Genomic DNA, 12913 nt, shown 5'->3' on the forward strand with positions numbered 1-12913 from the left:
TGTGGTAATAACTAGTATCTCATTCTGTCATTTGAACTGGTTTTAAATAGAATATAGAACTGTGAGCAGAAAAATTTGTTACATAAATATGCAGCGGAGGCCGGAAGACTCCATGTTTTAACTCCGGTATTTCATTAATTCTATGTTTTCCTGTCTGCTTAAAGGAAATGCCCTTTTTAAATTGCATTATTTCATTCTCTTGCAGAGAAGGTGATTCTGAAGAAAGTCTGGGATCACCCAGTGACCTCAGTTTGTCTCTTGTGTGTTGGAGCATCAGTGGCAAGTATCTGGCTGGAGCTACGGAAAAGATGGTGAACATCTGGCAAGTCAATGGTACGCGCTGTTCGTGACCTGTGGCGCCTCATGATGTAATGGATTCCTAGGGAAGCCACTAAGTTAGTGGGTATTTGTTTGCCTGAGAATTTAAGTGTGTGTGCTCTCCACTTTAAATGCCAGCCATCTTCCAGAATATCTTGTAAAGCTGTTTAACTAGAGGAAGGCACTAACCACAAATGGATGTGTGATTTACAATTAATTCAGTAGAAAACTTGATCAGCTCGTTGAATCAGAAGTGTTTAGGTGTGAGGCTTGTTCACACTTAGAAATTTTTGTCTGTAAATACGACCCTGTAGTTGGCAAGAATTCCCTTTCTGCATGCAACAGGGAGAATGTGAAAATGGGCTGAAAGAGCTGGAGGGAAGGGTTGCTGGAATGATCAGCTGTATGGAATGCCTTCTCATGAGAGAGGAACGAGGGAGCTTGGTTATTTATTTGAACAAAAAAAAGAGTCTTGGAGGGGGGAAGCTTATAAATAAATACGTCAGGAAGAGAAACTCTGTGAGAAGCCCAGGAAAAAGCAGCTATGTAAGCAAGTGGACAGTGGTGACACAAGACGAAATGCAAATAAACTGGCTGTGAATAACATCAGGAAAGTTTCTAATGTTCCAAAGACTGTGATCTCATATAAGGAGGAAAGACAGCCAGGGAAGAAGTACTATAGGATGAATTAGGTGAACTCATGAGATTGTTTGTGGCAAGGACTGAACCTGACCCAGGAAAGGCCCTTTCCAATTCTCTGGTTCAGTTTGCGGCATCTTTCAGTGGATTCTTTTACACCTTTACTCTCATTTGTGCTTCAATTCGATAATCCAGCATAAAACCTTTAGAACTCCTGTAAGTGTCACTTTGTCATTTCTGAATCATTATCCTGTTGTTTTGCTCCTATGAAAATCACCAGTTGCGTGGCCCATGTTAACAGGCCACAGGAGAAGTGGACATTTACCGAGTACTGAGGAATTCTGCTTCCTTCCTTAACGAAACTGTGTAACTTAACTGATAATTGAGATTTGTGAGCTACATTTTGGTGTCTGCATAGATTAGTGGATCATTACTTTGTAGGTTCGTAACTCCCATGAATTTGTAGTATGTCCTAGCTCTAAATAGGATCTCTTGATCTTCTCCCATGGAAAGTATTTTTGTTGTTTTCTTTTCTTTTCTTTTCTTTTCTTTATGAAGATGAAGTAGTTTTAAAAGCTTTGTTGGTCTCCTAGGAGGAAAAGGACTATTGGACCTTCAGCCTCACTGGGTGTCTGCTCTAGCTTGGCCAGAAGAAGGGCCAGCTGCAGCGTGGACAGGAGATGCTCCGGAATTATTGTTAATCGGTCGGATGGATGGATCTCTTGGTCTCATCGAAGTTGTAGATATTTCAACCATGCGCCGACTAGAACTGGAACACTGCTACAGAAAGGACGGTAGGTGACTGTAGCAGTATTTAAGCAGAAATTAAAATCATGAGTATGCCCCCTTCCCCTCCGCAAACCTTCTCCCCCTTTTTAAAAATTAAGTATATAATGTCAAATTTGTAATGTTTTTTCATGGGATATGACTTCTGGTAATTTACCCGCAAGCGTCATTCGGTTGCATTCATGGGAGGAGAAAAGTCTGTGGGATCTCCACCTGCACCCCGGTTCTCCTGCAGCAGAAGCAAACAGTTGTAGCTACCGGCTCAAATCCTGGCGTTCCTGCCATCATATAAAATCCAGATCGATTCCCTGCAGCATCTCCTTTGTCTACAGATAGCACGGAGTCAGCGCCACTTGAATTACTGAATTATTGCCAATTTTCCGTGGTAGTTCCAGTCGCAGGGGACATGAAGTAGCACATCTTTGGTAGCACTGTGTGGTTTTGCTGCCTTGGGAAATCTGCAGATTCTGTGGCAGAATCAAGTGAGGCAATATCTACGTACTAAGAAAGGCTCCACTTGTTTTCAGTGCTTTTCTTTGCAGCATCCCTAGCTCAGACACATGTATAGGATTCGGCTACTTTTTTTTTCCCCTAGCATAGTTCTTTTCACCATGTCAGGAACATAAATTAAATTACTTTAACAAAAAGAAGAATGGAAAAACTATTACAAAATATTCTCAACAACTGCAGCACTCAGTTTAACTTTACCATACAAATTCAAGAACATTTTCAGACCAAAACTCACCCTTTTGGTGGGGGAAGTTGTTACGCGCTACATGTTTTAAACGGCTGCACTACACAAACCTCTTTGGCAGGAGTGAAGCTCAGCTGAGTTTAATACACGTGTGTGTTGTCTGTTTCCGTAGTGTCTGTCACCTGCCTGGCCTGGTTCAGTGAAGACAGACCGTTTGCAGTTGGCTATTCAGATGGAAAATTGCTCATAGGAACAAAGGAACCACTTGAAAAAGGAGGAATTGTTCTAGTTGATGCACATAAGGTAGAGTTCATCTTGTGAAAGCTAATGCGTAATTTTTGTAGGTAAAGATCTGTTTAAGCTATTTTCTGTATTTGAAAGATGTTCATGAAGTCAAGTGCAGATTATTTTAAGAAGACATACCTATTTCTGATACACGTATATTTTAAAGGAACAGTCTACTACATTTTAAAAAGGGAAAAGCAAATTTTATAGCCTTTTCTGCTATTAGAGATTGTGAAGTGTGTGTATGTACAGTGACAGAGGTGTATTAAGGACACCGCTATGCGTGCCTTGATTTAAAAGACTGTGGTTCTTTTATTTTGTAAAAGTACCTGTAATAAATTTTAATTTTGGTTATGTCACAAGTTTTTGTAAAGCTTAAGTTTCTGTGCAGAGCACGAGATGTTTCTCTAACATTCAGCCAGAATGGTTTAGATCCTTTGCTTGGCTAGTGTGTATTAATAAGTTATTAATAGTCCATGAATGATTCGTTAGGCTGAGAGGAGAATTCCGCAAGTGTAGGTGTAGTAAAAGCATCGAGTGCTCTGTGAACTGGTCGTGCTGTTTGCAGCACGGCAGAGACAGGAGTGAGCCTGCTGGGACATAAAGCTCTGCTTGCCCTTTCCCCTGGGGGTGTTCGCTCTCCTGCCTCAGGCCCAAAGCTACATCTGGCCCTGGTATGTTTATGAACCACGGACCATTGAGGTAATTCATACTACAATTTCATAATATAAAAAAAGAAGGAAAAATTGGCTACATCTTAGTGGGAAAAAAAATCAAGAATGGTGTCCAGTGAAAAGGGAACATTTTCTTTCTGTGCTTTCCCTTTAGTTTCTCATAGGAACCCAGGATTGTGTTATAATTTGATAGTTCTGAAAAGTATCATTATGATTTCATAATTGAAACTCACTATCTCTGTAGTGATTTGAGAATAAAATGTTCTTTATTATTATTAATAATTAAACATTACCTTAGCTCTGAGAGTTAAATTTTCTCTGTTCTCACTGCGTTACTTCATACTGACGTTTAATTTTTTGCAATCCAATAGGATATGATTGTTAGCATGAAGTGGGATCCAACTGGGAAGATTCTCCTGACGTGTGCCAAGGAAGAAACAGTGAAACTCTGGGGATACGTGGGCGGCTGCTGGAGACGCCTGCACTCGCTGGCCAGCCCAGCCCTGGTCAACGGCATCGCCTGGTGCGCTCTGCCGGGGAAAGGGCCCAAGCTGCAGCTTTTACTGGCTACGTATGTGGTTTTTTTAATTGTTTATAGCTCTTTTGCAGGTCTTTTCTACCAGTCTCCAGTGCCCAGAGCAAAGGAAAGTTTGGTCTTTTTTTTAAAATAACATTAATTGAGTAAGCCTGTTGTAATGAGATCCGTAAGGCGTCAGAATCGTGTTGCCGGCTGTTCTCTCCATGCTGTGACACCCGTTTATGGTGGTCCTGCCTGAAATTGTTCTGTTTCATCCAAATATTTTTTTTCTGAGAGTATGGTGGTAGTAAAAATTAAAAAGCTGTGGGGTAGGGTGGAATAGGAAAAAAAGCGTTTATCCTTTGGGAGCACGCCTTTCCACCTTAGATTAAGTGATACCGTTTTATAGGACGGTGGTGAAGGCTACTGATACGTTAATACCAGACCACTGCCATTTTGTTAGTTAATACCTTTGCTTTGTTGTGCTGATTTCTCCTGACTGCCTTTAGAGGATGCCACAACGGCTTGGTGTGCGTCTGGACCGTTCCGCAGGACATCGTGATGGCTTTGCAGTCCAGCCCGGCTTGCTCAGAAGGATGGTGGGACCCAGAAACAAGTGCCAAGGTAAAAGGAGTAAACTTGGCATTTCAGAAATTCTCCTCACTCATTCTGAAATTGGAGAAGTGTGAGCAAGTTCCTCAAATCTCACCATTTCCCGAGAGAAGACATTTGCTAAAAAAAGTTTATTTTGCATTTGTGTATGTGTGGGCATCGTCAGAACAGGAAATGAAAAATCACAGGTTTAAATGAATTTTATTTGGCTAAAAATTATATTTTGTTCTGTTTTCATTTTTTTTTAAAGATGATAAATTTATACTAAAATTTAATAAGAGTTTTAAATTGTTTCTAGATAAAAATAAGTCATTACGTAAATTGTAATGTGGTCTTTAACGCTGATAGTGTATTGTACAGGGACAAAAGATAACGTGATGAAGATGTTTATAAAATACGATCATAGTCGTTATTATTATCTTGTGGAAATTCCTGCATCTCTGCAGATGATCAGTAGTTATTGCAGAATACAGAAGCTGTTAGGCTATTCCGTTTTCTCTCAATAGTTCACAGTGTTCCATAACTCTGAACTGATTTTCAGGACGGATACAGAAAAGCAGTGGAAGTCAAGTGTGTATTTCAGCTGAGAGGACACATCACTCCGGTTCGGACTGTTGCATTCAGTCCTGATGGGCTGGCTTTAGTGTCTGGTGGACTCGGTGGCCTCATGAATATTTGGTCTTTACGGGTAAGATCACCTTTGATGTGGTGTGATTCTTCATTGAGTCTGGGTATCTAAAATGGCCAGGGCATCAAGCTAGCTTTCTTTTTTTTTCCTTCCAGTATGTTAGAAACATTAGAGAAAGTATGGTATAAAATAATGGTATAAAATTATCAATAATAAAATCTAAATTGAAATTGTACTTAACATTGAAGGATTTTCTATTTGATGGTTCTACAATTGATTCATGCTGTAGGCTTGGTAAAGTGAGTCACGCTTTGCAGAACCAGCCACCCTCTTTGTAGCTGGGAACAATATCCTCATACTTTAAAAGCTTTTCCAGGAAATCAGATAATGTGGATTATCAAACACTTCCAAATCCTTAGTTTCATTATCTCCTTAGTATGATAAAACACTAGATTTTTTTTCACTTTTAATATAAACATTTCAGTTTTTAAATAGTTATTGAAGGGCTTGAGACAATATCATCCTTAAGAATATAATCGTGTGCATTTAAACAGAAATGAGCTGTGTATCCGCACTGACTCCAACCCTTCTGTCCGTAGGATGGCTCCGTGTTACAGAGTGTCGTCATCGGGTCTGGAGCAATTCAGACTGCAGTGTGGATACCTGAGGTTGGAGTAGCTGCTTGCTCAAACAGATCGAAGGTGACACCATGTGTTAAATTCATTTTTCTTGCAAGTTTTTGACTAAAAGAAAATGCCATTTGTCTGTCTTCCCTTTTTTTCTTTTTCTTTTTCTCTTTTTTTCTTCTTTTTCTTTTTCTTTTTCCTTTTCCTTTTCCTTTTCCTTTTCCTTTTCCTTTTCCCTTTTTCCTTTTTCCTTTTTCCTTTTTCCTTTTTCCTTTTTCCTTTTCCTTTTCCTTTTCCTTTTTCTTTTTTCTTTCTCTTTTTCTCTTTTTCTCTTTTTCTCTTTTTCTCTTTTTCTCTTTTTCTCTTTCTTTTTCTTTTTCTTTTTCTTTTTCTTTTTCTTTTTCTTTTTCTTTTTCTTTTTCTTTTTCTTTTTCTTTTTCTTTTTCTTTTTCTTTCTTTTTCTTTTTCTTTTTCTTTTTCTTTTTCTTTTTCTTTTTCTTTTCCTTTTCCTTTTCCTTTTCCTTTTCCTTTTCCTTTTCCTTTTTCCTTTTTCTTTTTCTTTTTCTTTTTCTTTTTCTTTTTCTTTTTCTTTTTCTTTTTATTCTTCTTTTTATTCTTCTTTCTTTTCTTTTTTCTTTTTCTTTCTTTTGCTTTTTCTTTCTTTTCCTTTTGCTTTTCCTTTTGCTTTTCCTTTCCCTTTCCCTTTTTCTTTATTTTAGAAACATGCAGATAAAAATATCTGTCTAACTGCATTATATTTTTGAGACACATTGTTTTGGCCTTCAACTATCATCTGACCCTAATAAGAGTGGTGCTCTTTTAATAGTATGCCGTGTTTAATTTGGAGGGGCGGGTGGAATCCTCTGAGCCAGTGGTTATTCAGGATGCTGCACACCGCTTACATCACCTACATCAGCATTCACTGAAATGAACTCTGCTTTAGATAACTGATGATAAATCAGTGGAGCTGAATAATCCCGCTTTATGAATTTTTAACTTGTCGTGTGTCTTGTGGCTGCTATCGAACAGGATGTGTTGGTAGTGAACTGTACGTCAGAGTGGATATCTTCCAACCACGTGCTTGCCACGTGTAGGACGGCACTGAAACAGCAAGGAGTTCTGGGATTAAATATGGCTCCTTGCATGCGAGCTTTCTTGGAACGTTTGCCAATAATGCTTCAGGAGCAGTATGCTTATGAAAAGGTAAGAACACCTAATGCGAACATGGAAAATTCATGGCTGACATGAGGTCACTGCTTGAATTTCAGCTGGTTTCAGTCTTTCCCCACAGAGAGCCCAGGAGACTTTGCCACAGCCTGTTTGCAAATATCTTTCAGTATTCTCAGAGCTGGTAGTCTCCTAATTTGAGAATATTTACAATATTAGAAAAACTTTGATTAAGCATGGAAGAAAGTATTTTTCTACAGTACTAGCTTTGAAGGACTCCTCTTTCTGAGTTGATTAATATATATTTCTAACTTTGTGTGTTCAATTTCTCTCTCCCACTGCCCCCCACTGTAGCCCCACGTTGTTTGTGGAGACCAGCTCGTCCACAGCCCGTACATGCAGTGCTTGGCCTCGCTCGCCGTGGGTCTGCACCTGGACCAGCTCTTGTGCAACCCCCCGGTCCCACCCCACCACCAGAACTGCCTCCCCGATCCCTCGGCCTGGAATCCCGCCGAGTGGGCCTGGCTCGAGTGCTTCTCCACCACCATTAAAGCTGCTGAAGCCCTGGCCAAGGGGGCTCAGTTCCCAGAATCCTTCTCTGTCCCAGACCTGGAGCCTGTTCCAGAGGACGAACTTGCTCTCTTAATGGTAAGGTGTGCTACATTGCCTCAGCAAAACATGTTGCTATTGAGTGTGTGGTATGACGCAGTTAACATCTCTGAACTGTAAAGATTAATAATCATTAACATAAGCACCAGCAATAACAGTAAGTTTAGTTTTTAGCTAAGCGGTTGAATATACTGTGACGATTGCTCCCTGTGTGTGTAGTCATGAGCGCAAGTCAGTTGCAAAATACAACCCAAAACTGTGACAGTGATTTTCATACGTGACAGAATCAAGAAATGTAGAGCTTTACAATGCTATTTTTAGAGTAACATTTTGGCACATTTCTACAGCGAATTTTTTTGCTAGTGCCAATTGTCTTTGACTTCTTGTGATATGTAAACCAAAGCAGAAATTTTGGATTAAGAATTTTTTATCAGCAAGTTTATAAGCCAGTGTTTGCAATTAAAACTTCAAAAAGCCTGAAGCATCAGTGATCAGGGAGAGATTACTTCATCATAAATTTGGTTTGTTTTTCTGTTTTTATTTTGATTGCAAGTCATGGATAAGAGTGTCGTTGCTAGATAGATGTAGTAAGGAAATAAACTTGGCCTAGGGACAAAATTAAAGTATTTGAGCCTGCCCACATTCATTCTTACTGCTATACCATTTAGAGTAATTTGGATGTTAATATTGTTCTTAGTTAGAAAGGAAAACATGTATTTCATAACAGCAAAAGAATGTGCATCTCTTGCACTGAATGTGGTAACTGTGGCTTTTGTTGTGTAGGACAACAGTAAATGGATCAATGGGATGGACGAGCAGATCATGTCTTGGGCAACATCAAGGCCAGAGGTTAGTCACGTTGATGAGTTCGGGGTATTTTTGTTGTCAGCTTTTTGTTCATTTTGTTCTGAGTTTTTTTGTCAGGTGGGGGGTATTCTACTTTATTTGAATTATTTTTAAACATTGGTAAGCTATTGAAAGTACTGGTGGTGTAAAGCATTGTTCCGTGTTGTTCCATAGGATTGGCACTTGGGAGGCAAATGTGACGTGTACCTGTGGGGAGCAGGACGCCACGGACAGTTGGCAGAAGCTGGGAGAAATGTCATGATACCAGTAGCCGCACCTTCCTTCTCTCAGGCTCAGCAGGTGATCATCTAAAAACAGTCACGTGCTTTTATTTTTAACGATTTAGCATGTGTTGGTTGTACAGTTTGTCAAAATCTCTCTCAAAATGTCTTTTCAATTTGTTGTTTGAATTTACTATAAAGTACCCCTAAAACATGTGTTTTCACTAAAGACAAAGTCTTTAATTATTTGACAAATGCAAATCAAGAAGCCATTGGTATCTGACAAAACAAAATTGTTTGATCTAAGCATGACTTGAAAATTCCTGCACAGCTTTGACATAATACATGTGCCAGTCTTGTTTTCTGAAATAATGTTGATATTGAGTATGGAAACATCAGAACTAAATCTCAGGTAGGAGTATATTTTGATTTCTCTCACTGGAAGAAGGGTTGCAAAACTAGTAGCAAGTGTCAGCGAAGTAATTTACGTTGTCACATAGGTATTAACGGTGTGGCAGAAGAGTCTGTTGTCTCAATATAATTACAAAGGCAAAAAAAAAGAAAGAATATTGTAATACAGGTGATACAGTGTTTCTGCATCTAACAGAAAAGTCTTTCAAACTCCTTTGTGTCTTTCTAAACCAGGTTGTTTGTGGTCAGAATTGTACGTTTGTCATTCAAGCCAACGGCACGGTTCTGGCTTGTGGAGAAGGGAGCTATGGGCGGCTGGGACAGGGAAACTCTGATGATCTGCACGTGTTGACAGTCATCTCAGCGCTGCAAGGTGAGACTGCGGGGGGTGAAATGAGTCTGGTGATGAAACCCAAATAAGCATTTTCATAGTGAATGTAATTTTTTGTGTTGATGCTCTTCGTGCAGATTTATACATCAAAATATTGTCGTCTATAACTTAAAAATTGAACAAATAGACTAGATGCTTATCTCTCCTTAAGATTGAAGTAGTAATATGTTAAAATTCCTTAATTTTAAGAAGGCTTCAGGGAAAAGCATTTGCTCAAGATGGGAGTGTTTCATTTCAAAACTAATGGCAAGCCAGAAGCATAGGTCATACATGAGAAGACAAAGGTTTTGTTCAAAATAAGAATAAACAACTTGTTATAAGAAGAGAACTGTTACAGTGGTTGGTTCCTTTCTGCAGACTTATTCGGCTGCCACCAGGGGCACTTGGATGAATGCGTGTTAGGAGTTTATGATCGTTTTTATTATAATTTAGTCTAAACTACGTTTTCTGATTTTTCTGTAACAGGCTTTGTGGTGACCCAGCTGGTGACCTCGTGTGGCTCTGACGGACATTCCATGGCTCTGACAGAGAGTGGGGAGGTCTTCAGCTGGGGGGATGGAGACTACGGCAAACTGGGCCATGGGAACAGCGACAGGCAGCGCAGGCCCAGGCAGATCGAGGCTCTGCAAGGAGAAGAAGTGGTGCAGGTGCCAAAATCTTTACTGTCTCCTCCACACTGCGGCTGTGGTAGCCCCGTGCTAGGAACATTCCAGAACCACTTTGTCTTGGCAGTTTGGGTTCATATACTGAGCGAAAACAGGCGGCTGTTTATTTCTCTCAATTTAGAAGATTCCCTTGGTCCCTGTCAGGTGACTTTGACCTACAAAACCAGTGTCTGAGACCTCCTCCGAAGTACTGAATGTGCATTAGAACAATGCACAAAAATGTGTTTGGCTTTGACTGGAGGTTTCTTTATAAAATATAAACTATTCCTACAACAAAAGCAATCTACTGGCAGAAAACAGCAGTTGATAAAAATCAATTAAAAAATTAAACGTCTGAAAGCCTTTCTTCACCCAAATACTCACCTGTTCTCCTCAACGTTACTGCTGAGAATAAGAGAGAGGTTGTTCGAGAAATCATTAATAATAAAATATCTGTATTTTAGCTCTTTATTAAGTAAATGTAGTCTATGGGAGGAAAAAGTATTATATACTTACCTGGAATAGCTGATAGGATTTTCCCCCCCAAACTGGTGTGTGTAAAAAATGATTATTATTTTGCTTCCAGATGTCATGTGGCTTCAAACACTCAGCTGTGGTGACAGCGGATGGTAAACTTTTCACATTTGGAAATGGTGATTATGGTCGATTAGGACTTGGAAATACTTCCAATAAGAAACTTCCAGAAAGAGTGACGGCGCTGGAAGGTTACCAGATTGGACAGGCATGGTTTATCTAAAACTAGCCATGTATCTTTGTGTAAAGCCGATGTTTTCAACATATTTAAGTGTTCTGTTGGGGTTGTGGGTTTTTTTGGTGGTTTGTTTGGTTTGAGTTTGTTTGTTTGTGGAGTTTTTGGTTTTTTTTGTGGTGGTGGTGTTTTTTACCATGGCTTTCTTGTGATTATGATGCATATTTTTAAATATAATTACTTTCCTGACCCTTTTGATCCTCTTTCTGCAAAACTGCCCATGTCTTTTAACATTTTTGTATTCTTAAACCGAGCACGTGCAGCATTAATACTCTCCTTTGCTTGTGGTCCTAAATGTCTTGAGCAATGGATGTTTTAATGGTTTTAAAAGAATACTTATTTTTTAAAACACTATTTTTCTTCTCTTAAAGGCAGTTGGGGTGTTTGAGTTAGTAGCAAGTTAGCAAAAACTGTCCTAATAACGTATTTCTCACCCAGGTGGCCTGCGGACTCAATCATACTGTAGCTGTGTCAACAGACGGCTCAATGGTTTGGGCTTTTGGAGACGGAGATTATGGCAAACTTGGTTTGGGAAATTCCACTGCAAAATCCTCGCCTCAGGTTAGAATTCATAGAGCATAAATTTTCAGTGTTGTTAAATGTGTTACACAGTGTTCAGAGTCTAAATTTTAGGAGTCAAATTATTAATTCCATCTACTATACTGTTCTGACACAATCTGGCATAAATCGTTCTGATGATATGTTATGCCGAGCCTGACACTTTAAAGGATTTCACGTCAATACTAGTGACCTTATCTCAGTGGTGAAAAATTTAGGATTAGCTTAAAGATAAGAGCTTTCTTTCTTTGGAATTTGGGGGGAAGGTTTTTTACACACTCATCGGCTTCCTCCGGAGCCACTCCCCACTTACTCCTACTAAAAAAAAAAGGTATTTTGAATCATTGTGTGTAGAATAAAGTGTTAATTCCACTAAAGAAAAAAACTGCATCTCAGTTTCCTGCATTAATTTACAAGCATTAATTAGAGTAATCCTGCAATGTATGCACTGCACAGTGAGCATTGTAAAATTTCTTTTTGGAAGCAGGAGTTACAGATGAAATTCACGTTTGCTTTCTGTTTAGATCCTCACAATACCATAGCAATTTTTCCTTTCACTTACCCTTTAGAAAGTGGATATTCTTTGTGGAATTGGAATAAAAAAAGTTGCCTGTGGAACCCAATTCTCTGTTGCACTGACAAAAGATGGTCACGTATATACTTTTGGACAAGGTAGGACAATCTGGTATTTGGACCCTTCCATCTATAGATTTCTGTATACTGCAAGTGAAAAGGGAGAACAATATGACATAAGACTGACAGAATGCTACATCTTACATTTGTTCTGACCTAATCTGAATTTTGGAACTTCAACAATGCAGTTTTAACATAGGCCTACAATCCAGATTTGTAGCTCTATCTAGTTTGATCTCAGGCTAGCCTTTCAGTTTACGAATTTACTTTTTGAAGAGTGTTTTCCTAAAACTTCGTTCATTGAATTTCACATGTCCAAAAGCCTTGGGTTACTTAAAAGTTTACTTGGTCTAATGAAGCGTATGCCTTAAAAATCTGGGCAGGAGAATTTGCAAATGCGCTGAATTAAACATGTTTAAACTTCTCAAGTCAGTTAATTCATGTGCATTATAAAATCATACATTAGGATCTATAAGTCTTGGTTTAAGAGAATTTGATTTTGTTTAAGTGAAAATACCAGTTCTAAATGAGCACTGTAGGAAGTGCTGGTTTGTAGGAAACGTACAGCAGATTTCTCCCTGAGCGGCTGCACTGGTGTCACGGTTCCAAGGCCACGGAGAATTGCATTTTGTCCCTCCCTGACTTCTGCCTGCAAGTACCATTAACATTTTGCTGTTCTGTACATACACAGCGGTGTGCTTGCCATTCCAGATCGCCTGATAGGTTTGCCAGAAGGTCGCGCTCGCAATCACAACAGACCCCAACAAGTGCCCGTGCTGTCCGGAATCTTCATTGAGGACATCGCGGTGGGAGCGGAGCACACGCTGGCTCTGTCATCCGCAGGGGACGTGTACGCCTGGGGGAGCAACTCCGAGGGGCAGGTAC

The 12913-nt window shown here is 39.5% G+C and overlaps 1 protein-coding gene across 9 annotated transcripts in view; it reads left to right on the top strand.

The window, feature by feature from the left end:
* Positions 1-12913, top strand: part of HERC1 (HECT and RLD domain containing E3 ubiquitin protein ligase family member 1) — a 110921-nt gene that overhangs the window by 89946 nt on the left and 8062 nt on the right. For all 9 annotated transcript variants that reach the window (XM_082060608.1, XM_082060607.1, XM_082060609.1 and 6 more), the window contains 17 exons: positions 206-333; positions 1551-1751; positions 2610-2740; positions 3768-3967; positions 4423-4537; positions 5067-5213; positions 5753-5854; positions 6809-6982; positions 7301-7594; positions 8339-8404; positions 8576-8701; positions 9268-9406; positions 9890-10071; positions 10655-10810; positions 11276-11398; positions 11965-12067; positions 12740-12909. In XM_082060608.1, the coding sequence (XP_081916734.1) occupies positions 206-333; positions 1551-1751; positions 2610-2740; positions 3768-3967; positions 4423-4537; positions 5067-5213; positions 5753-5854; positions 6809-6982; positions 7301-7594; positions 8339-8404; positions 8576-8701; positions 9268-9406; positions 9890-10071; positions 10655-10810; positions 11276-11398; positions 11965-12067; positions 12740-12909 (2557 nt within the window). The remainder of the gene's footprint in view (positions 1-205; positions 334-1550; positions 1752-2609; positions 2741-3767; positions 3968-4422; positions 4538-5066; positions 5214-5752; positions 5855-6808; positions 6983-7300; positions 7595-8338; positions 8405-8575; positions 8702-9267; positions 9407-9889; positions 10072-10654; positions 10811-11275; positions 11399-11964; positions 12068-12739; positions 12910-12913) is intronic.

Source organism: Streptopelia decaocto (assembly GCF_964273445.1).
Source record: "Streptopelia decaocto genome assembly, chromosome: 9".
Lineage (NCBI taxonomy): Eukaryota > Metazoa > Chordata > Aves > Columbiformes > Columbidae > Streptopelia > Streptopelia decaocto.